The 24,558-nt window shown below is 45.9% G+C and overlaps 1 protein-coding gene across 4 annotated transcripts; it reads right to left on the bottom strand.

The window, feature by feature from the left end:
• Positions 1-1,839: 1,839 nt before the first annotated feature.
• Positions 1,840-24,504, bottom strand: EEF1D (eukaryotic translation elongation factor 1 delta). 4 transcript variants are annotated; one of them, XM_081204591.1, is made up of 10 exons: positions 24,366-24,504; positions 21,653-22,914; positions 19,891-20,014; positions 15,398-15,469; positions 9,123-9,194; positions 7,856-7,955; positions 7,539-7,642; positions 6,560-6,829; positions 4,535-4,729; positions 1,840-1,931 (listed from the first exon to the last, which is right to left on the bottom strand). In XM_081204591.1, the coding sequence occupies exons 2-10, from the start codon at positions 22,912-22,914 to the stop codon at positions 1,893-1,895; spliced, it is 2,238 nt and encodes a 745-aa protein (XP_081060717.1). In that variant the 5' UTR covers positions 24,366-24,504; the 3' UTR covers positions 1,840-1,892. The 4 variants fall into 4 exon arrangements, with proteins under 4 accessions (XP_081060717.1, XP_081060718.1, XP_081060719.1 ...); XM_081204592.1 differs by lacking the exon at positions 9,123-9,194; XM_081204593.1 differs by lacking the exon at positions 15,398-15,469.
• Between the last annotated feature and the right edge of the window lie 54 nt (positions 24,505-24,558).

The following is a 24,558-nucleotide window of genomic DNA, read 5'->3' as shown; positions in this document are numbered from 1 at the left end:
TGCTCAGTCTCTCGTGCCACTTCTGTTTGCTGAATAGCGTGCAGTGTCTTCTAAAGCCTGTGTCACAGATTTATGCTGCACCAAGGACTGGAGTTTGCTCAGCACACCGGCCGGAGGGCTGGAGCCAGCTGGGGGCCTGCCAATTGCCCCCATTTCCTTGGATGCATGCTTAGTCCTTACAAGAGCAAGCCTTCCCCTCCAACACCCCAATAAGGCAGCAGAGCACACAATGGCTTAATGCAAACTAGCCTATTGCAACATGAAATTTAGGGTAGGGGTATGGGGCAGATTCCGTAACGGTGCCCTCCCCTGGTTTGAAGCTGGCTTGTTTTGAAACTGCTCAGAGTTCTTCGAAGTCACAGAAACAGAGTTGTAAGGGACCCGGGGGGGGGTGTCATTTAGTTCAACCTCCTGCAATACAGGAATCTCAACTAAAGAATTCATGACAGATGTCTATCCAACTTCTGCTTGAAAACGTCCAAAGGAGGAGAGTCCACCCCATCTCATGAGATCTGTTCCACTGTCGAACTGCTCTTACTGTCAGAAAGTTCTGCCCTATGGTTGGGTTGGAACCTCCTTTCTCGTAACTTAATCCACTGGATCGAGGCCTACCTTCCGGAGCAGGAGAAAGCAAGCTCGCTCCACCCTCCATATGACAGCCCTTTAGATATCTGAAGATGCCCATCATACCTGGTTCAAGCAGCCAGGACTGTGAAACCAAGACATTGCAGCTCTTCCACTGCCTGCATTAGAAGAGGTCGGTGGGGTTACTTTGCTCATCCCCACTTGGGCAGGTTGTGCTGACATCTATGTTAGCCTGACATGTAAACTGGACCTACAGCCCAAGCCAAGTTCTCCCAATCAGTAGAGGAGCATGGGAGCTACCTTGACGTGCAGACCAACATTCCCTTTCCAGTTTCAACTCCACCCCAAGGAGGATTTTGTGCAACTGTTAACCTCATACGGAGGATCTCCCCCTTCTGGACTATCTGTCTCCTTGCACTTATGTTCCTTCTCGCTCAAGAACTAACAGATGTTTATACCTAAGGCAGGCATAGGAAAACTCGCCCTCCAGATGTTTTGGGACTACAACTCCCATCATCCCTAGCTAACAGGACCAGTGGTCAGGGATGATGGGAATTGTAGTCCCAAAACAGCTGGAGGGCCGAGTTTGAGGATGCCTGACCTAAGGCTTGAACCTTTCCCATTAATATCGGCTAACACTTCCTTCAACCTTCTTCTACGATTCATTTTCCCTCCCACTGACCACTGTCATAGCAACCCCCGAGAAATGGCTCCAATTTGTCTATATCCCTCTTAAAATGCAGATCCTGGAACTATATATATTTTTTGCAGTCACAAACTGCAGACTTATGTTCAGTATGCAACTTATTACCACTTCCAAAATCCTTTTCACATGTACAACTGCTGTCAGGTACCTCCCATCCTATTCTGTGCATTTGATTTTGTGTGTGTGTGGTTGCACTCACACACACTAAATCCACAAATTTCCATTATATCCGGAAGCAAAAGAACTGTGTCCTCTATAACAAGAGAATTCAAACCACCCCTACGTTACCCAGCTATTGTCCATGTGGCCGGGGAGGCGTGCATGGACAATGCTGCAGGAACATCTTCAGTACAGGGTCATCTGAAATGCACTTTATTTGCACAAGAAACATAACAGGACCAGCGCCTTTCTCTCCAGGCAGTGCACATTTACGTTCAACCACCTCCAAAACAAGAAAGGCGCCCTGGAGGAGGAGAGATGAAAAAGGCTGGTCCCTCTGATCAGCAGCAACTCCTACAACAGAAAAGGAAGATGCCATCACACAGCACTGCTCTCCAACTCTTGACCTTTTATTAGCTTTAGAAAGTGTAAAGGTTTGCCGTTAGATCTTGTTGAAAGCAGCTATGTCAACACTCTGCACCTGGAAGACATAAGGGAGAAAAATGAAGTGAGAAGAGTTTTTGCATTGTCAGGCCAAAAAAAGTAAATCCCAAGACTGGCCTAAGCGAAGGGGCTGTGTGTGCAAACCACAGACTCTGCAATCTGATCCAGGCATCGTTTGAAAACCCTAACCCTCATGATAACTAAGAAGGAGGTGTGATGTGTGTTGAAGGCTTGGAAACATAATGGGACTCTCAAGCACAGCTGCTGGTTTAAGAGGGACTCCGCTTCAGTGACCTGTGCAGATCGCATCCTGGTACATAAGCAGCTACACAGAATGAGAGCCAGTGTGGTGTGGTGGTTCAGAGCGGTGGACTCGTAATCTGGTGAACCGGGTTCGCTTCCCCGCTCCTCCACATGCAGCTGCTGGGTGACCTTGGGCCAGTCACGCTTCTCTGAAGTCTCTCAGCCCCACTCACCTCACAGAGTGTTTGTTGTGGGGGAGGAAGGGAAAGGAGAATGTTAGCCGCTTTGAGACTCCTTAGGGGAGTGAAAGGCGGGATATCAAATCCAAATCCAATGGATCTGTCTGTCTATGTAATTTCTGCAAGGTTTTGTACACGTTTTACTAATGTGACTACACTAGGCCTTAGTCAAACGCTTTGCATAAGCGTTTTTAAGGTTAAGGTTAAAAACCCATGGGAATGCATGCCTGTTGTACATAAACCCTTGAGAACACAAGACAATAACCTCTTAGCAAGCTCAATTACCAATGCAACTTCCACCAACATGGTCCCCTCCGGATGTTTTGGATCACAGCCACCATCAAACCAAAACATATGAAGGGTATATTGAAGGGTATATACCAGGCTGGCAAAGTGAACATGGCAGACTTGCTCCTGGGACGAAGAAAGCAGTAGAAGGTATAAGAGCTGAGAGAGCACACCAGCAAGGCCTAAGCTCAATGCACAAATATAAGCCTCTGGCACTGCCAGCAGCCTCAACACAAGCTTTTAAAGTCTGGGGCTGAACTGAATGTTCTAAAAGTCTGAGCACAAAGATGGGCTTTTCAGGAGACTCAAAAGCTCTTGCCAAAAGCCTAATTTTTTGCACTAGCTTCTTGCTTGTTGTTTAGTCATTTAGTTGTGTCAGACTCTTCGTGACTCCATGGACCAGAGCACGCCAGGCACTTCTGTCTTCCACTGCCTCCCGCAGGTAAGTCAGGCTCATGTTTGTAGCTTTGAGAACACTGTCCAACCAAGTTTCTTGCTAACGCACCTAGTTTTTGGGGGGGGAAATAAAGAAAACAAATTTTATCCCCCCCCCCAGACACGGGGCTGGGGCGGGGGAAGCCCGAGTTCCCCTGACCCCAGCCCCCAGAACAGGCTGCTATCCACAAGCCTAGGGAGCCCGGCAGGAAGTCGCGCCGGTCTTCCCTGGCTTGCGGATATCTGCCCGAAGCCCGGGGCGCGCTGAGCTCAGCGCGCCCTGGGCTTCAGGATGCAGGCAGCTCTCCGCAAGCCGTGGGAGCCCGGCGCGAAGTCCTGCGGGCTCCCAAGGCTTGCGGATAGCTTCCTGAAGCCTGCATTCGCCCCATAGGACACACACACATTTCCCCTTCATTTTTGGAGGGGAAAAAGTGCATCCTATAGGGCGAAAAATATGGTAGTCCTAATCAAGGGTCTGCATTATTCCTAGTCACTCAAGGCATCTGGGAGTGGGAATTAGCAGGGTGCCAGGACAGTGTGTGTTTCTCTCTGCAGCACCCTCCCTGGGAAAAGAAAAAGCAACACTCCAAAAGCCCTGTCCCCCCAAAAAATAGCTTGGAATGTTAATGAAATTCCACCTCTTCCCCAATTGCTTTGCATCAGCTCCAATATGGTCAATATGATCTTGTTAAGAATCTTTCAGAACTTGAACACAGAATCATAGAACTGGAAGGGACCCCCAGGGCTCATCTAGTCCAACCCCCCTGTAGTGCAGGAATCCCAGCTAAAGCATCAAGGGAAGTAATAGTGCCACTGTATTCTGCTCTGGTCAGACCTCACCTGGAGTACTGTGTCCAGTTCTGGGCACCACAGTTCAAGAAGGACACTGATAAACTGGAACGTGTCCAGAGGAGGGCAACCAAAATGGTCAAAGGCCTGGAAACGATGCCTTATGAGGAACGGCTAAGGGAGCTGGGCATGTTTAGCCTGGAGAAGAGGAGGTTAAGGGGTGATATGATAGCCATGTTCAAAGATATAAAAGGATGTCACATAGAGGAGGGAGAAAGGTTGTTTTCTGCTGCTCCAGAGAAGCGGACACGGAGCAATGGATCCAAACTACAAGAAAGAAGATTCCACCTAAACATTAGGAAGAACTTCCTGACAGTAAGAGCTGTTCGACAGTGGAATTTGCTGCCAAGGAGTGTGGTGGCGTCTCCTTCTTTGGAGGTCTTTAAACAGAGGCTTGACAACCATATGTCAGGAGTGCTCTGATGGTGTTTCCTGCTTGGCAGGGGGTTGGACTCGATGGCCCTTGTGGTCTCTTCCAACTCTATGATTCATCCATGACAGACGGCCATCCATCTCTACAGTAAAGAATTACATCACCGTGGGCTGGGCAACTGGGCCAGAGAAATAGCCCTCCGTAGGAACTTACGTAATCTTCAAACTTGGTGATCTCCTCCTCCAGTATATCTGTCCCAACTTTGTCATCTTCCACCACACACTGGATCTGGAGTTTATTGATGCCATAACCCACTGGGACCAGCTTGGAGGCTCCCCAAACCAGACCATCCATCTGGACAGATCTTACACATTCCTCCATCTTGGCCATGTCCGTCTCATCGTCCCACTGAAGGAGGGAAAGGAGAGGGGGAAATGGGAGTTAGCAACGCAATCAGTAAGGAAAATGCAGGAGCCAAGGGTACAGTTGACACAAGGCAGTGCAAGGTTGCTTGCAGGAATAAAAGACTTCCCAGAGATTATCCAAAAATAAATATGTGAAATGGAGAAGCCATACACGACTGTAGATTAGCTTGCCAGAATTGGTGAGAAATAAAATCTAGTTAGCAATTTTGTGAAACTTTAGATCTTCCCTTTCACCTGTCTTCAAGCTGCTCCACCGAGCTTTTTTGTCGAATGTAACATACCCCCAAACCTTTCCTTAAACATGCACCAAGTGTCTGCCATGAACAACAGAGATTGTACAATCAAGTTCCAGCCCAAAGCAAATTCAGTGGAGAGTACAGTGATGACTGGGCTGCAAGGTTCACTTGGGAGGTTTGCAGTGCAAAAATTATTAGATAGTTGCCATTTCAATACGTTATGCTACAGCAAGAAGATTACTTCTTGTGTTGGTACCTTCTAAAGTGTAGAACACAACTCTGCCTTGTGGAGGTACCCTGATGCTAAAACAGATAGAACAGGTTGTGGAAACGCTGGGTGCTATTTTGACACTGCTTTTTCTCCAAGGATCCTAGGGCAGCAAACAGGGCAATCTTGCCCTACTCTTCTCATCCTCACCTGCCTTCTTGTGAGTTGGGTTAGCTCAAAAGTTGGAGACTGGCCCAAAGTCGTAACAAGTTTTGTGACTGGGATTTGAAGGTGAAACCACTACAGCACAACAACTCCCTCATATCAGCATGTTTCTGTCTAGCGGTTCCTCTATTTTTGTATTTGAGTATCTGACATACCCATAACGAAGGTTCTAAGCATTACACAGGAAGACAAAAGAGAGTTGAGAACCCAGTTACTGTGCTGGATGGTCTTGGAAGTGGTTTGCTCCAACTGCAATACGTTTTTGCTACGTATTCATCCTGTGCTTGGTATGAAGCATTTTGTGAGCTAAGTGCCCTGAATCTGATACAAAGCCAGGCGTTTTTAGTTTGTCAGAAAATTCTTAAAGGTAAAGGGTCCCCTGACCATTGGGTCCAGTTGTGACTGACTGGGGTTGTGGTGCTCATCTTGCTTTATTGGCCGAGGGAGCCGGCGTACAGCTTCCGGGTCACATGGCCAGCATGACTAAGCCGATTCTGGCGAACCAGAGTAGCGCACGGAAATGCCGTTTACGTTCCCGCCTGAGCGGTACCTATTTATCTACTTGCACTTTGATGTGCTTTTGAACTGTTAGGTTGGCAGGAGCAGGGACTGAGCAACGGGAGCTCACCCTGTCGCGGGGATTCGAACCACCGACCTTCTGATCAGCAAGCCCTAGGCTCTGTAGTTTAACCCACAGCACCACCCACGTTCTAAGAAAAGTCTTAGAGGATGCCAAATTTGGAGTTAGGCAGCAAACACTAGGAACCCTATTAAGCAATGCCCATTAGCCACAGCCTAGTACTCCAAGGCAGTGCTACATCAGCCTTGAGAGTTCCGTATTTGTTTCGTCCAAACTTCAGGACACTCAGCTCTGCATCTACAATCATGTGCTGAGAACATGGAATGCTCATAGCTCTCCTCATATTTGTTCCAGCACCCCAGAAGACTGCAGAGACAGTGTGAGAGACAGAAAAGAAAAGAAAAGAAAAGGGCAGAGACAACACACTCAGAGCTTCAGGGCTAAGGTGGAGAGTTCTTTATGAACACCCAATTCACACAAGATACACTTTACCAGTTGAGTGGAGCACCTGAAGTTATCCCCATGATACTGACTCACTGGAAAAGGGTAAAAATAGGAGCTTACTGGCTTGACATCCAAAAGGATGGAAGACTTGGCAATCAGGCCAGGTTTCTTGGACTTCTTCTCTGCATACTGCTTGAGCCGCTCTTCCCGAACTCTGGCAGCTTCCTGGTCTTCCTCCTCCTCGTCACTACCAAACAGGTCGATGTCGTCATCGTCCTCATCTACAGCCGCTGCCGCGGAGGTCTCTGCTTTCCTTGTAGACGCAGAAGGCAGCTCAACTTTCCTTGATAAATGGGTCAGCGGCTCCACCTTCTTCATGGGAGTGACATGCTTCAAGGAGACACCAAAATCAATCTTGCATGAAGGGAAAGCGAAAAGCAAATGCCAAAAGGGAGGGGAGGTAGTCGCTAGGAGCGGGGGAACTCTGGTCACAGGCAAAAGAAGGGGAGACGTGTGAGAGGGTGGGTTTTCGGTGCCAGCCAATAAGCAAGCACAAATTTGACCCATGGGGCACAATCCATCATGTTACCCTGAGGGAGCCCCATTGAAATGAATAGAAGTAATAATAATAATAATAATAATAATAATAATAATAATAATAATAATATATTATTATTATTATTATTTATACCCCGCCCATCTGGCTGGGCCTCCCCAGCCACTCTGGGTGGCTTTCAACAGAATATTAAAATACAATAGTCTATTAAACATTAAAAACTTCCCTAAACAGGGCTGCCTTCAGATGTCTTCTAAAAGTCAGGTAGTTGTTTTTCTCTTTGACATCTGGTGGGAGGGCGTTCCACAGGGCGGGTGCCACTACTGAGAAGGCCCTCTGCCTGGTTCCCTGTAACTTGGCTTCTCGCAGCGAGGGAACCGCCAGAAGGCCCTCGGAGCTGGACCTCAGTCTCCGGGCAGAAATAAAAACACCCTGCAGAGGTTTCCCCAACCCCACTGCCGCCACTCCCCAAAAGCCCCACAGCGTTCCTGTCCACAACTGGATGAAATATACAATGGCATGTTCCTTTAGAAATGGTTTTACCTGTGTTGGTGGTGGCGGTGAAGGGTGATGAGAGGTAGATGATTTTTCCAGAAGACTCAGGCGGTTCTCAAGTCTGGAAATGGCAAGCTGAAGGTCTGTAACCACTGGAAAATGGGAGAAAGGGTAGAGAACACTGAATGAACGGGATCAAAATTGACCGCATGGAGCTCTTTGCTTTCCTTCTTGCCAGTTACTGTATTAGCATCAGCAGAATGCTGACAGAAGTCAAAACACACAGACTCTTCCTTCTGAACAAGAGAATGTGAAGATTTTAGCAGCACGTCAGTTGCAAGTCATAATCTGGTTTCGCCACTCACCACAACGAAGGTTTTGATTCTCTGCCTCCAGGGTTGCGATCCTGGTGACCAGCTCACTTTGGTCCCCAGCCGGTCCTGCTGCAGAGGTGCTGCTCACACTCTGAAAAAGAGACAGACAGTATGGAGAAGAGTGAGGCCGTCAGTTGCCGACACATCAGACAAGAGAGACGCTCTATCATAACAGAGCCATAGTGACAGGAGAGAAATGGATGGGGGAAGCTGTGAAGAGAGCAACAGGGACAAGCTTTTTCACACAGAAGGTGCAAGACAAATAGCACATGGCCTGAGCCCGATGATGGAAACTCTGGTGTACACAGTTCCTCAACTCCTGAATATGTGCTCCTGTGGGGCTTTTAGGTAATTCAAAACAAAACATAGCTGTCAAATAGTCCCTGCTATGCGGTACCTCCTAATATCTTAAGTACGATAATATTTGCATGGCATGTGTATGAATGGCTCAAAAGGGGGGATATGTGTATGGCATGCACCTCTTTTTAAGGGGGAGGTAACCCGGCCAAACATGATCAGTATTCTGTTCTTAAGATCACACCATCATGCAAGGCAAATAATGTGAATACCTATCCTACTCAGGGATGGGAGACCAGTTTTATTTTTTTAACAAGACTGGGAGAGATGGCTCCAGTTCTTCTCAAGAGAACTTGGCCAGGATCCAAGGCGCCGTGAGCCTAAAAGGACTCGAGGCACTTTCCTGTCCTAAACAGCAGCCCTCCACTCTGCAAGGAAAACTGTGTTTGAAACGGGGAGTTTCAAAAGCAAACTGGAACATCGAATAAGCAACAGACAAGCATCAGAAATCATAGGGGGTTTGTACAAGCCCCTTGTGAGAGCTTCAGCTAGTTCCTTGCACCAGAGAATCTTATGACCGGGATCTAATCACAACCATGGCAGCTTATAGCTAAGGGTTCTAGAAAGGTGGGCTAGGGAATACTATTTTCAGTTATTCTGCTGCTTAAGTAGTATAGATGTTTTTAAAAACTACCGGTAGATTTAATTTAAAAATTAGAATATAGGTTTCTTTCCCTACTTGAGAAGCCATTCCTGAAGGATAACTGAACATAACTGTGTGGATATTTTCCACAAGCAAAACTATGTATAACTAGACCATTAAACGGCACTGAATTTGCAAAGCAGCACGATGACAGAATGGGGAAGAGGCAGAGGAAGGGCCTTACGCAGGAGCAAGGGCTGACCCTGGCAGACAAACAAACAGGTTGTTGTGCTCCCCCCGCCCCCAAAAGCGACTTACAGTCGCGCGACCTGACTGCTTCTTGCGACGTGCTGGAGGGGCTTCGTGGGGGTTTTGCAAAACTGTCTTGAGCTGGAAAGGGCAAGAGTATTTTATGGTAAAAAGAAATACACGGTTTACTCTGGTCACTCATGCAGATGTGGGCAGCTAAGCAGAGCAGTCAAACCCACATGCAGGAAAACATGCCTAGGTAAGAAAAGTTAAGCAAAATCAATATTCTGAGAGTAAGACAGTAACCTGGGATGCATTTTAAAAAATGAGTTTAAGCTTCAAAGTTCTGTTCTTTTCAACTAGGGTCAGGGCACAGATTTGGTCTTGTTTGCCTAACCAGAGATAGCAAATCCTACCAGTCCAGCCCAAAACAAGCTGCTCACACTGTCAACTTGTCCCGACATGGAAATGGCAGAAGTAGCTTAGCAGAGAAAGTTCTGTGCTAAACAGTTAAGGCAACTTGCAATTTAGCCATAGACACGGCAACTGGAATGCCATTAGGCTTAGCAGAAGAGCCAGGATTATTTCAGACACAAACACGTGAAAACAATCCATATACATTTTAAGTCCCTCATTAAAAGTCCCTAGGTAACCTCAGCCAGGAGGTAAGAGAACTAGTCCAGAAACTGAAAGTGGAAGTAGGTGGAGAATTTTTGTGATGGAGGGAGGAATGGTGATGGGGAAATCCCCAGAGGTTATTTATGGGGAATGATGCTGTATAACTTATTCATACGTGATTTGGAGTCTGAGGTGAGCAGCATGTAGTCACATTTGCAAGTGACTGTTTTCACAGCCTGTTTATACCATAGATTCCTAGAATGATTCTTAAATTTTGAACCACTGGCACCATCTCCATGTATGCCACAACTCCTCCTACCTTTGTCTGATGTTGCATATTATGACAATGGTGAAGGGCCAAAGGTCAGTGGTAGAATACATGCTTTAAATCCAGAGGGTTCCTTCCAGGTTCAACCTCTCACAACTCCAGATAGGACTGGGAATGTCTCCTATCTGAAATCCTGGAGAGCTGCTGTGATATATGGCAGCTTTCTACTTCCCAAATTAAATATTGGACTTGGGCAAAAAAAATGAGAGGCACAAATACAAGATGGGTGACACCTGGCTTGAGAACAGTACATGTGAAAAGGATCTAGGAGTCTTGGTTGACCACAAACTTGACATGAGCCAACAGTGTGACGCGGCAGCTAAAAAAGCCAGTGCAATTCTGGGCTGCATCAATAGGAGTATAGCATCTAGATCAAGGGAAGTAATAGTGCCACTGTATTCTGCTCTGGTCAGACCTCACCTGGAGTACTGTGTCCAGTTCTGGGCACCACAATTCAAGAAGGACACTGACAAACTGGAACGTGTCCAGAGGAGGGCAACCAAAATGGTCAAAGGCCTGGAAACAATGCCTTATGAGGAACGGCTAAGGGAGCTGGGCATGTTTAGCCTGGAGAAGAGGAGGTTAAGGGGTGATATGATAGCCATGTTCAAATATATAAAAGGATGTCACATAGAGGAGGGAGAAAGGTTGTTTTCTGCTGCTCCAGAGAAGCGGACACGGAGCAATGGATCCAAACTACAAGAAAGAAGATTCCACCTAAACATTAGGAAGAACTTCCTGACAGTAAGAGCTGTTTGACAGTGGAATTTGCTGCCAAGGAGTGTGGTGGAGTCTCCTACTTTGGAGGTCTTTAAGCAGAGGCTTGACAACCATATGTCAGGAGTGCTCTGATGGTGTTTCCTGCTTGGCAGGGGGTTGGACTCAATGGCCCTTGTGGTCTCTTCCAACTCTATGATTCTATGATTCTAAATGAAAATGTCCTTTCTTTTCGGCATTAAATTTTTATTTGTGGTTCTGTTGCAGGTTGTTTTCTCCCCCCAGTTTTGCCTTGCAACTTGCCTCTCCATCTCTTAGTACTGTCATAGCTCTGCATTTTGTATCTGCCATTCCTTGAATTATTAAAATAAATTGATCATCAGCTCCATTTGTAGCCTGGTTATTTTTTTATTTTTAAACATGCTGCAACCGACCCTCCTAATCAAAATGAGTTCATGTTACACTTAGCACTAGGCCCATGTCACCATAATTTGTTTATTGCTCTAAAAAACCCACTTAGGAAGCTTGGTGTCCTGTAGCTGGAACGTTTGGGACAGCACAATTAAATCAATTCATAGAACAAGTTGTGGAAAAACAAGTTCTGGAAGCCCATCAGGATAATAAGTCCTTCCCTTTACTAAGCAGGGGAGGAATGGCAAATTGCTTTAAAAATAAGAGTGTTACAGCAGCCAGAGAAATCAAACGCACAACAAAGAAGAAAAACAAACCCACAAAACTCATACGCTGTGCTCACAAACCACCACCACAAATCCCCTTCTCTTCCCCTGAAGAAGCTGACAGTACTGATCCGGGCAATTTTAACAGAGCAGCCTTGGTCAACCTGGTGCCCTCCGCATTTGGTAGTGGCCTGGCTTCCAAAGCCTACAATAGAGATTAGTTCAAGCTGCCATTCCACGTTTTTAACAAGGAAATGCAAAAGAAACAGGATGGGAAATCCTTTTTAAAACTGACAAATACTTAGTGGTTTATAAATCTTCCAAACAAATGCTTTAATAGGAACCCCACAGCTTTAAAAGCTTTTAATGAGCTAAAGGACCTACTATTACCAAATGATTTTTTTAAAAGCAGGAATGACTAATTGTTTCAGATCTTGAATTCTACCAAATGCAATTAAGACCAAACTATCTCCTAGACCCAGGGCTTTTTTCCAGCTGGAACTTGCTTAGTTCCAGCATCTCTCCGGTGGGCGTCATTGCCATTCTAAGAGAATGAGGGAGGTGTTCCATGGTGAGTTCTGGCACCCTTTTTTTCTAGAAAAATAGCCCTGCCTAGACCAATTATCTTGACCCACTTCAGTCCGGGTTAAGGCCCGGGAATAGGGCTGAAATGATCTACTGAAGATCTTTCACCGCCAGATTAACACACATACTTGCCAGCAGGCTTTTATGGGACTCCTCTGGTGCCTGGACAAGACTGTGTGTCCAGCCTTTCTCAACCTGTGGGTCCCCAGATTTTGTTGAACTACAACTCCCATCACCCCTAGCTAGCAAGACCAGAGCTCAGGGATGATGGGAGTTGTAGTCCAACAACATCTGGGGACCCACACGCTGCTTCCTAACTTTCTTTGTTCCTGCTTCTTAACTTTGTAACTGGAAACTGTTTTATAATTTTACGTTTTGACTATTGCCTGCCCTGGTTTCACTATGCAATGATGAGACAGAGTAAAATATTGCAAATAAAAATGAGTCTGAACTAGCCTGAACCCTTTTTTATTAGCCTAAGAGACTAGCAATTTGTGTCTCCATGCTGGCTGCAGTGAATCACTGTAGAAATAGAGGATGGCTGCCCCTTAGCAGGCTTAGAGGAAGGAAGAAAGAGGGAGGGGGGAGAGAATGAATACTGCCTCCTCCCAAACAAGCCAGTGGAGGGAAGACAGAGAGAAGGGGGAGAGTTCCCCTTCGTTTTCTGCAGTCGGCATGGAAACCAAGCAGAATGGAGAGATCCATTCCTTCTGCACCAGCTTACTCACTCACCTGTGTGGGATTCCTAACCCCCTCTAGGCACCAGGCAAGTTGTTAAATACAAGGCTGTCTTACTATCCAAGTTTTAAGAGTACTGAATCCAGTACACATAGTTTGGGGCTGAATTTAAGAGGCATGGAAACAGGCAAGAAGATGCCCAAGGGCAGGCATAGGCAAACCCGGCCTGCCAGATGTTTTGGGACCACAACTCCCATGATCCCTAGCTAACAGGACCAGCGGTCAGGGATGATGGGAATTGTAGTCCCAAAACATCTGTAGGGCCGAGTTTGCCTATGCCTGCCCAAGGGAGTCACGTTTTGTTCTCTCTTCTCTGCTTCAGCCATGTGACGTCAAAGAGTGTCAAATCAAACCCACTGTGAGGGACCCCTACCTGTTCATCAACTTAAGACACGTACCCATTTAATACGCCACACATGCAGAAAATAAGAAGTGCTGCAGCTGAACAGAACAAAGCAAAAAATAGCCGTTATTTGAAACAGAGAGACCATGCAAATGCAAAATGGAAAGAGGTGCTGCGTCTTGACACAAATGGCTTTTTATTCTGCTCATGCCGCACGTCTACTTGCCAAGCAACCAAGTGTTATCCAGAGCCATCCAGGCATAATTCAAAGTCAAAACTGCCCTGGGCTCCTTCGGCAGGAAGGGCAGGATGCAAATTCCGTCAATAAATAAAACCCTTCACTGGCTCAAATTAACACACCCAAGATTAATTGTTAATGCAAGCATGAAATCAAGCAAGAAAGATGCCCTTTTGTTTTCAAAAGGAAGCCATGCAAATGAATGAAAGTTCCCGGCTAAATGCAAGAAGATGAGGCAAATTTCTTTTCTTTTTTGTTAGTCTCCAAGGTGTGTCCTTGAAAGTGAAGGATCTTCTCGCAGCACCCCAAACCCCACATTCTTCTGCTTCTCGCCTAACACTCACGAGTCACTTCGGCTCACTCCTCTACTGCAGCCTCTCTCAACCTGAAGCTATTCGCTTATTTTGGACTACAACTTCCATCAGCCCCAGGCAGTAGAGCTTCATTTTCTCAATTTGCTGTGGCTAACAGAAAGCAGACACATGCTACACAGGGCCACCGACAACTGCTTTACTATATGCCCTCTCCTGCAAATAAGATTTTCTGGCTTCTTCAGCAAAATCTAATCTTTTTTAAGACACACAAGCTAAAACAGAAGACATATCCTAATGACTACTGCCTGAAAGCAGAAGGCAGCATTAAGAAGCACTAGAGTCAACGAGGCTCAGAAAAATATATACAAGGGGAAAGAGGAGCTTTTTATGCCCACCTATGAGGGCTTTTTTCATTTTCCCAACAAAGATTGGAAATCTGGGGGGCGAACTCTTATGCTGAGTTATAGATGATGCATTTTATGTACTTAAAGCAGCAAAGTAAATTTTGGTTTAATATGCAATACATATTTTGCATAAAAATTTCCAGGGGGAGGAACCACAGTTCTGCCCCCCCCCCCCCACTATGGCTTCAAATTTTCTGGAAACTGTAAATCTACACTATGCACTCTAGCTATGCTCCATAGCCGAGGTCACAGTTAACACGGACAGTTACTTCAGTTCAACAGCCGCTCCTGTTCTCACTCAGGAGCTGAAATGGAGGCTTTACTTTGCATGCATCTAAGAATGTGAGTGAGGGCTACTTTCTTTCTTTAAAAAAAATCACCTGGGGAAGAATCTGGGATATTGTTTGCCTGCTTTACTGAACAAGATTCTCTTTATGGGAAACTATAGAGGACATGCCCACTAAACATCAAATTGAAGTTTGTGTTCCTGATCCAAACTGCATACGATCCAGTTCTATTGTTGAAGCTAAGGAATTTGGAGAGCCTGGGAACCTGTGCAAATGACTCCAAGCTCCCCAGGAGGAACAGCAATGTGATTGCTAAAGAAAGTCAACTGCCTTTGTTTAGGGGAACCCAGGCTAAGTTACTGCAGCAGCGTTCAGAGTTAAAATCCACAGCCAAACCAGCTCACTGGAGGCAGAATGTGCAAATGCAGTCTCTCTGCATATATCTTAATGGAAACTGGATCAAGAAATTCACTGTTCAGCTCACAAATGCCCCTGCTGACAGGTCTACTGCTGTCCCTGAAGTGCTACGTTAGTGTGAAGCTAAGCAATTGCTAAGCCCACAAAGAACAGAAACAGAGGAAGCTGCATGCAATTTATTTTGCCAGATCAGATGGGGGGGAAATGCATGCTTGAATTACCCCCCACGTTATAAGCTCCCAACCAGCAATGTATGTCAAGAAGCTAGAGTAGAACTGACATACGAGCACATATCACAAGGCTGCATTCAAGGCTGCAACCTGCCGTCTGAAATGGCAACCTAGCAAAACCAATGACTGCTGCCAAGCGCATGCTCTGGTTCTGAATTATGAGCTGATGGAATGCCACACCGCAATTCCACTTTGGGTTAGTCTGCAGATGCAATCTGGCTAGAGCAAGCAGGATTATGTCACAAATAGGATGCCATGATATGACAGAGCTCATTCCACCTCATCCATCCCCTCTGGCTTATGGTAAGAAAAGCGGCACACGCACAGGCTCGGGGGGGGGGGGAATCAATCACAGTAGGAGCAGGGGGAGTTATATCTGTGAGATATGCCATAGCTAGGAAAAATGAATGCAGTTAGCCAGCTGGTGAGAGAGCGCCCAGGTACTCACTCCGGCCAGCGACTTCTGGATATTCTCCCTGGCTCTGGCAATGTCGCGTAGGATCGTGCTGGCTCCGTTCTCCTGCAAACAGTGCAGAAAGAACCAAGTGTTTGGTTTTTTGTTTGGTTTTTTTTTTGTTCTTTTTAAAAAGGCACAAACAGATACAGGAGAAATTACTGAGGGTGGATCACATGAAAGAAGGGAAAGTGTTTTTACTGTGTACGAGAGCAGTCAGCCATTGAAAAAAATTAGTGAGCGTAAAAATCCATCCGCGGAATGAAACAACTATGTTGTTGGCAGCTATATCCAGACTGTCTTCTGGAATAAGCTGCAGGATAGGATCCAGGCAGCAGCCACCGGGACGCTCCAACTTCCAACCAACTTTTGCATCAGAGAAGCGGGTGTAGCTATTCATGACACAGCCATACCCAAGTCAGTGTCTGGGTCAGTGACCCTATTCTCCATAGAAAGTGCACATGCAGACTTCGAAATGACAAAAGTGCTTTTTATGCTGCTGCTACCCACCCTATGCAAATAGAGTGGGTTTATAGAGACAATAAATTTCTTACATCAAAGGCAGGGCAGCCGCATATCCCGAACTGAGGCTTGCATTCTTTGGTCTAGATCAGTGTTTCTCAAACTTGGGTCTCCAGCTGTTGTTGCACTACAACTCCCATGATCCCTAGCTTGCAGGACCAGTGGTCAGGGTTGACGGGAGTTGTAGTCCAACAACTGCTGGAGACCCACGTTTGAGAAACACTGGCCTAGATTATGAAATTTGAATATACTTGGTTTTGAACAAGATTCTGCTCTTAAGCACCAGGCTTTCAAAAAAACTGGCATCTCCCAAACCACATCAAGAATGATGGTGACAGAATTGGAAAGATGGTGGAGATGGCAAGCACACCTGGGCTAGATGTATAACATGATAAGGAAGCCATGAGATGGGGGGCAGAGTTGGGCCAAGCACTGATGCCACAGCTGCTGGCAAACTAGGTCCCCTCTCATCTGAGGTTTTCTCCAGCAACTGGTCATGTGTTAGCAAGCACCTCTCAACCATTGTGACTGGAAACTTTTTTAGGTGAAATTTTTCAGGATACCAAATTCTGTGTGGGGTACTCTAATCTACACATCAGAGCCTTGAACATAAGTTTCCTGGTGCTGACCTGATGCTGGGTTTAACTTTAATCTAGACTGTATCTTCTGGCATAACAGCTGCTGTTAAATCATGAAAGCTGTGCTGTTCTAATGGTGGCAATCACGCTGTCTAGGCCATGCATCTGAAGCCCTCCACACAAACTAAGCTGAGATTAGTATGCATCAGATCCTACATGAGCGTTTCCCCAAACCTTTGACACCTGTGGCACAGGTTAAAAAAAAAATTGGACACAAACTCCAGTCTTATACCCAAAAAACAGAATCACAGAATCAAATAACTGTCAAGTTATTTGCAATGCAGGAAGATGTGTAGTTTCTCAACCAGTTCTTTAGAACTGTGGGACAGCCAAGTCTATGCTGTTTTCCCATATTGCACCCACCTGTCTGTCCATTCAGTTAGGGTTCAGGGATGGGAAAGAACTTTCTGGCCAACGTTGGGTGTTCTAGGATTCCCCTGTGACTAGTGATAGTGCAAGCTGTGTCAAAGAATCCGTGTTTGGAATGGTGAATACTGAAGGCACACTTCAGTCTCTCTTGTAAGAGCTGTTCGACAGTAAGAGCTGTTTAACAGTGGAATTTGCTGCCAAGGAGTGTGGTGGAGTCTCCTCCTTTGGAGGTCTTTAAGCAGAGGCTTGACAACCATATGTCAGGAGTGCTCTGATGGTGTTTCCTGCTTGGCAGGGGGTTGGACTCGATGGCCCTTGGGGTCTCTTCCAACTCTATGATTCTATGATTGTGGCATACCCTGCTGGGCAGCTCCTGATGTGTTAAAAAAACCCCAAAAGAAAACAGGGCCCTGGAAAGCACCAGTCTAATCCTTCCTGGCAAGAGCCAACATCCTTCTAAACTGTCATGTTCTCTACTTACTTTGCCAAATCTTTTTTAAACATTACAAGTATAGGCCATCACACTGTCATGTTCTCAAGATGTAGGAAGGTCAGCCTATTTAAAGAAGACGCTTATCAATTTCATTGCCCCTTAATGAAGGTCAGTCTCATTTGCTTCAAGTTCCTTACTAACTAACAAAGCAGCTTGGAGAATAAGCCCTGGGAGACTGAATACTTAGAAGCTGCTGCTTCTGGATATGGGGCAAACTTCACTTGATCTCCTGCTTACCATAGAAAAGAGAGCCCTCTGCTTCACTCACAGCCTGCCCCTATGAAAGCCTGTACCATGTGCACAACTGCGCACAGGTGAGCATTTCTAGTTCCTACAATAATGTAACTACTGAAGGCAGCACAAATGTAGCTGAACAGATGCAGCATCTACCATCCAGGGAATTATTTTTTAAAAGCCCTGCAGATTTCAACCATCTTTCAGTTTTGCATTTTTACATATTTGTGGGGGCCCAGTCACTACATTAAGTGTTTCCACCCTAACCTGGACGAATTTGCAGAAATCCAGTTGACACCGCGGCAAGTCTTTGTGCTGCTGCCGAGTCAGAAATTTAATTTTGGTTTGGTCTAATCTGGAGACTATTACCCTTAGGGAGGGGCCTATATAAACTTTTCTAAGACTGCAAGAAAAGAGAGGGGAAATGTCTTGCATGTACAGACACAGTGGGTTTTAGATGAGCTTCCAGATAAAAGCAGTGCTGTAGGTTGTGAGGAAGAGGGGAGTACGCAGGTGTCCAACAAGTGCTGTTCATAACATTCGTAAGAAAGAACGTGCAAGAATTTCCTGCACCATCTCCCTTCCTTACAAGCCTTCTTTTATAACAGAGTCAACAGCAACCTCTATGGAACCTGTTCGTAGTCACAAAACTTTGCTCCCTGCTATACAGATGTTTTCTTGCAGCCTAGAAAACCTTATCAACACTACTGAATCCTGCCTCTCATCTCCATTATTCAATGCCAGGGAGGCAATGCTGTTCCTACTCTGTCCTTTCAGAGTAACCTGGATTAATGGGAAACAGCTTAAATCAGTCAGTGGCTGCATTCAGATGGAACACTAAAGCATGGTTTAGCACGGGAGTGGGAAACCTCTGGTCCACAGGCCAAATCTAGACCACCAGGCCTCCCCATCTGGCCTGCAAGATCATTTCCCTGAAATCACACTCACCTGCCCCACACCAAACATCCTATGTGACATCAGGTGTGGGGCAGACAGGCACAACAGGATTCCATTCCCCGCTCACCAGCTGACGCGCGGAGTGTTCAGTCCTGTTCAGTTTGGGTGCACAAGAGAATTGTAGATGTAGGCCACCTGGCCAAAAATGTCCCCCATCCCTGGTTTAGCAATATGGGAATGTGTCATAACAGGCCTTTCCAGCCCTTCACCTACAAAGGAGAAAATCTAAAGCATTTGTTTTCTCTATGTAACAAACTACAGATGGTTAAACTAGGATCAGATCGTGGTTTGACACCATTTGGACAAGCCAGTTGCATGTATTTGGGGACGGGGGGGGGGGGAGGAGAGAATTGTGCTTTGTCACAAAGCACAACTGGAAGAGTAAAGTTTTCTCCCCTTGCACACAAAGGAAGTGGGGAGAGAAGGAGAACATGAGAGACCAAACCTCACCATGGTGCGGCCTCATATCGTTAAGTCATACGTTAGCACTGCACCCAAATGCAGCTAATATGGCTTCCTTTTCCTTTTCAAATAGCTCAAAATTTTATTTTAATGCACACTGTTCTACCCTAGCCAGCACTCTCAAGGACAAACATTTAGAAGTGCAAAGAATGCAAGGTTCGAGGGGCAAGGGGTAATGAATGTGGAATGGAGCTAAGCTGGAAATTACCTGCTTGGCAATCACTACCTCTTGTAGTACTCAAACTACAACACCTGTACAGTAGCTGAGGAGCTCTTCTTCCCTGGAAATGAACCAGGGAAAGGAGATCTTGCCCCCTCAAGGCAGTGCATCCCACTGGGAAATAACATGTTTTGGATTCACTTGTACCATAGAGTAGGGTGGGGTGGGGAGCAGGGTGATTGTTCTGCAACCAAAGGCAAAAGCCCAGTACTTGACAAGGAGATGATAGGCGGGAAGAGAATTTTAAGACGTCTGGTGCTCCAAGAATAATGTGAGAGGTACTCTACGTAGGGTATTGTTTCGTAGATCCTACAGGTACCAAGCAATGTATCAGTTACTAGGTGGTGGTCAGGAACTAGCAGGAGGTGGCTGTTACCTCCAAGCCCCGTTTATAGGCTTCCCACAGACATCTGATTAGCAGGAGGCTAGGCAAAGGCTAGCAAAGCTCATCTGGTGTTCAGTAGGTGGTGAGATTGTTAATGGAAATGACTTCATACAGGTATGCAGAGAGCCCCCACCATATTGCTACCTGCTCCAGAAGGATTGTGCCATGCAAGCTGCCTGTTTCCCCTGGACAGTATTTGCATCTTACCTGTTGGCAGGAGGGGCTAGCAGCTGGACCGTTCTTCTGTTCATAGTATCTCTTCTCAGCATCATCGTATTTGAACTTGTCAAACCAGATCTTTTCATGCATGAGGAAGCTGGCGGCCATGTTTCTGAAAAGAGGGGGAGACTAAATAAATACCTAGAAATATTTCAGGTCAACGGTTAGGGCCAGCTTAGTCAAACATCATCTCCCTCTTCCATCCCACTGGGCCACATCCCACTGATCCTCCCTACAAAAGATGGGAAGGCTTGTGTAAATGGGACCAATTAGGAACCTACTGCTCTGTCACTTGGTTGCCTGTTCAGTTCTTTTGACATTGATAAGCAAGCGTTCTTTAAAAAACCAGTTCAACTACCCTGAGACAAGACACGTGAAAATCCAGTCCAACCAACAGTTAAGAATATTTTTTTCTCAATATGCTCATGTTCACACAACCCTTTCCTGACATTGCCTTTCTAGGAGGGCTAGGCAGAGTTCCTTTGCCCAGACAGGAGGGTAGCTATGACACCAGCTCTATGGACACCTGAATAAGCCACCAAAATGATTCTAGGTAAATGATTTTAAGTAGCACTTCAACTCTTATGGGCAAAAAAAGAGGGTGTTGTGGAGCCACATTAACCAACGTCCACCAATGGACACAGCATAGACCTGCAAAGCCAAGCACCAGGGCAAAGTTTACTAAAGAGCAAAACATCCCATCCCCTTTGTGGAGGCCTTCCTTCTGTGGTTTGGTAAACCACCAAACACTGTGGTTTGGTAAACTGGCCAAAAGAGAAGAACAACATTAAATTTGTGTCTAGGTGGGAAATAGGGGCATTCATAAACAGAGGTGAGAATTTTGCATGTGGCAGTGGAATTCAAAACTAAGGGAGGTTCACTGGTTACTATCGGGCAGGGTGACACAGAAAAGGATCACAGGATAGAAGATTTTAAGTGAAGAGGGAAAGGGGAGAACCTGACAGGAAACATCAGATTTTGCAATATGCTATTGAGAAACCCTTAAACTGCAGGGAAAAGCAGAACCAACAAAAAGAAGCACCTTTCAGAGGTATATGTTTGGTTCCATTCACATAAACGTCCCAAACCTTTCCAAATCAGTCCAAAACCACCAAAGCCATAGTCACCACTCAGCACACCTTCAAGTGACAACAATCCTTTGCTAAGAAGCACTTTAGGGAATAGTTCCAGCTAGTGTATATACAGCTAGTGTTTGACACAGCCAAAAAGGGTCAGATACAGACAAAAACAAAAGCTCCCACAAATTAGGCACATGAGAAATGGATGTGACATGTGTATATAAAATCATGTAGAACTTCTTAATGCTCTACATATATACCGTATATAAAATCAAACAAATTGCTCTTCTGATGCATGTTAGTTGGGAGGTTTTTGCATGAGGAGCAGGGTACTAACTCCCTAAAAGTAATAATAATACAGAGATAGTAAATCCTGTTTCAGATGCCTCCCCTGAACAAGTTAACAGGCTCTGCAAAAGTAATGGGAATAATTTATAAGCTTAAATAGTATAGAGCAGCACTACCAGCAATTGAGAAGGACAAATCATAAAACCATTCCCTTCTTCCTTCTAACCTGGACTGGCCCAATTAACATGGATGTCTATTATGGCCTGCGTACATCTTTCTACAGTGGGACACAACACATTGCAATGTTTTACATACGGAAGCTCTTCCACACTATCCTGGCCCATTAGGTTTGGGAATGTTACCCCAGAACAAGCGTTTCCTACTTAGCATGAGACTCTGGTGCGCTTGAAGCAAGAGCAGCTGGCTGCGATGGCTTTGCTAACATCGTTTCGGGCATTCTGGCGCTCTCCTGCTTGCTTGCCAGCTTTGAGGCTTTGGAGATGTAGTACTGCGCCTCAGCACTGTCGTAGGTGGGTTTGCTGAGCCACGCAGACTCGCTGTCCTTGTGTATGAAATACCAGGTGGCTGGTGAGAGCGCAGAATCTGGAGGTGCCGTTGCAGAGATGTTGTTGTTCCCCCTCTTGCCTGCTGCTGCCTGCTTCCCTGTGCTACGGCCCTTTTTGTCCTTCCGGCTCCTCTTGGAAGACTCTGGGCGCCCCCCACACTCCTGCAACCTCACCTTTCCCGGAGGGTGCCCGTCAAACATGTTTGTGTAAAAGCATCTCTCTGCATCATCGTAGATAGGCTTTTCCAGCCACACCTCCGAGATCAGCGCCTGCAAACTCGACACCTGAGGCTTGCCGTTCACCGGCTGGATCAAAGTATCAGGCAGATTTGGGGGCGCACCGGTATCCACGATGACATCCGCAGGCTGGGCTGGTGTTGAAGGAGTAGGCAGTGCAGTCACATAGCCTTCATCTGGTGTTAGTCCACTACTGCTGTGCAATGGCGTGGGTGAGAGGTCCAGGGTCTGTGGTAGAGCCACCAAATGGGATTTTTCGACAAACAGCTTCTCAGCGTCGTCAAAGTTGAACTTGTTAACCCAAACATCCTGGATGATGTGGTGGCAGGCCATCAGGCTACCATGGGCACAGTGCAAGGCAGCCAGATTTCTCTGTGGCCTCGTATCACCTTGGAAGACCTCTGCCTCTGACCAGGGCACCAGCGCAGACTGCTCAGCGGCCGGGAGGCCCTCAGAAGCCTCCTGCAACATCATTTCGGCAAGCTTCTTCCTGTAAGCTGTTTCCGCCCGGTCAAAGAGAGGTTTGTCAAACCAGACACGGTCAGCCAGTAACCCGGCCAGGACAAAGTCCACTTTGGGGTCTAAAGGCTTGCGTTTGGGGGAGCACTTCCTTTTCTTTTGCTTCTTCCTGCTTCCTGCCCTCCACAGGTTTCCCTTCACCTCTTCTTCCACAGGGTCCTCCTCATGGCAGAAGCCGTTCACCGCCACCACCTCTTGACAGGCCCCGGCAGCAGAAGCTGCTAAGGTTGCTTCCCTCTCGTAGTGGAGCCTCTCTGCCTCATCATACTTGTGCTTGTCCACCCAGACTTTTTCCGCTGGATAAAGCAGCTTCCTTGTCCTCATCTTCCAAACGGGGAGGCAGCATTAAGAAACAAGCACAGCAATATAGTTGCAGGGGGGGGAAAAACCTAAGACATACTAATGGCATGCAGTTAGGTTCTGTTCATTTCAAGACTTCAGGTTCTACTACCTACATATATGCAGAGTCCTAGTTAAAATCCAATGCTAGTCATACTCAAGAGTTGATCAATTTTCAAAGCTGCTCAAAATAAGCTGCTCTAGAAGGCTCTGCCTCCCCAAACTGCATTTCACATGCCAAAATTGTTTTGTTGTTACACAATGGGGGGGGGGGAGTAGATTTATTCGATGCAGCATAAATTTAGTTCCGTATCTTGGGATGCAGACCAGAACCAGTAAGAGCAACGAAATGATCTGGCTTGCACCCTCTGTCTTCCAGTGCACATCATGTTCACTGGAATATACAGTGGTACCTCAGTTTTTTAACGTCTTGGAAGTCGAACGTTTCAGCTTTCGAACGCCAAAAACCCAGAAGTAACTGCTTCGGTTTTCGAACGCTTTTCAGAAGCCGAATATGCCACGCGGCTTCCGTATTGAGTTTTCTGGACGTAAATGCTTCTGGAAATGCATGCTTCGGCTTTTGAATGTTTCGGAAGTTGAACAGTCTTCCAGAATGGATTACGTTCAAAAACCGAGGTACCACCACATAGGACATCATCACACAGAATGGCAGAGGCAAAGTGGATCAAGTAATTGCCGTACTTTGGATTGGAATTTGTGGGTTAGGCAATATTAGCCCTCCCAGAGCCAACAAACGGCTTTTCAAAGTTCATAGACTGTCTAGCAGATCAACAGATGTTGGCCAAGTCTCTCAAAATTAGCAAATCTATTTCACTGTTCATTTGTAGGCTGGGAACAACATACGCATTGTGGATGATCTTTTATTCATGAGGCTCAAATGATAAATCTTATTATCTAAACCAAAGTTATCAGTCACATTGCTATATATCCAAGTAGCATCAGTTATTAAAATGTAAATGAGCACTGTTTAGGACTCCATACTCCTTTTGCAAGAGGATGTCAGAATATGAACAAATGAATCAGTAGCAACTGTCCAACAACTCCAAAGGGAATAACTGACCTCAAATTCTGAATATCATAGTGTGCAGCTGATGGTCATAATCCAATCTACATCTCATAAAAGCCCTACTGAGGTTTAGTTTGGTTCAAAGCTGTGATTGGTGTAGTTTGTGCCCATATTTATGCTATTAATGAAATCCAAACTTTTGAAATTTACAATGTGGTTTAAAATCTATGCTCTTGGTACAGTATTAAATATTGGGTCTATCACTGTGGACAATTTTGTGAACGTGTCATTTTTGTGTAAGTGAATTAACTTGAAATACACATCAGAACTGGACACCCCCAAAAGTAGGATCATTTTTAAAATGAGCTTTCTATTTCTTGAAAAGCATTTTTTAAATTTCCCTACTTACTATTGGTGACTTGAAAGGGAATGCTCGTTCTAAAAAAAATGGAAATGTTACTTCTTAAAAGTCCAGCCCTGACCCCATTCAAAGGAAGTTCATATCAAGATGTTGAAAAGCTGGGAGCTATATGGACTTGGTCAAGGGAGTCTCCTTTGTGTAAAATCTCTAGGGCATTGTGACTAGTGAACGGCAATGACAT

The sequence above is a fragment of the Podarcis bocagei genome, assembly GCF_964188305.1.
Source record: "Podarcis bocagei genome assembly, chromosome: 8".
Taxonomy (NCBI): Eukaryota; Metazoa; Chordata; class Lepidosauria; order Squamata; family Lacertidae; genus Podarcis; species Podarcis bocagei.
The sequence above is the reverse complement of the archived record's forward strand: the minus strand, read 5'-3'. Positions and strand labels throughout refer to the sequence as shown.

Excerpts from the sequence above, each read along its gene's own strand:
- EEF1D (XM_081204591.1), bottom strand. The coding sequence starts at position 22,914 with ATGAGGACAAGGAAGCTGCTTTATCCAGCGGAAAAAGTCTGGGTGGAC. Across the intron at positions 20,015-21,652 it reads GCACCAGAGTCTCATGCTAA|AAACATGGCCGCCAGCTTCC; the intron begins GTAGGAAACGCT and ends CCCTCTTTTCAG. Across the intron at positions 7,643-7,855 it reads GAATCAAAACCTTCGTTGTG|TGGTTACAGACCTTCAGCTT; the intron begins GTGAGTGGCGAA and ends CCCATTTTCCAG.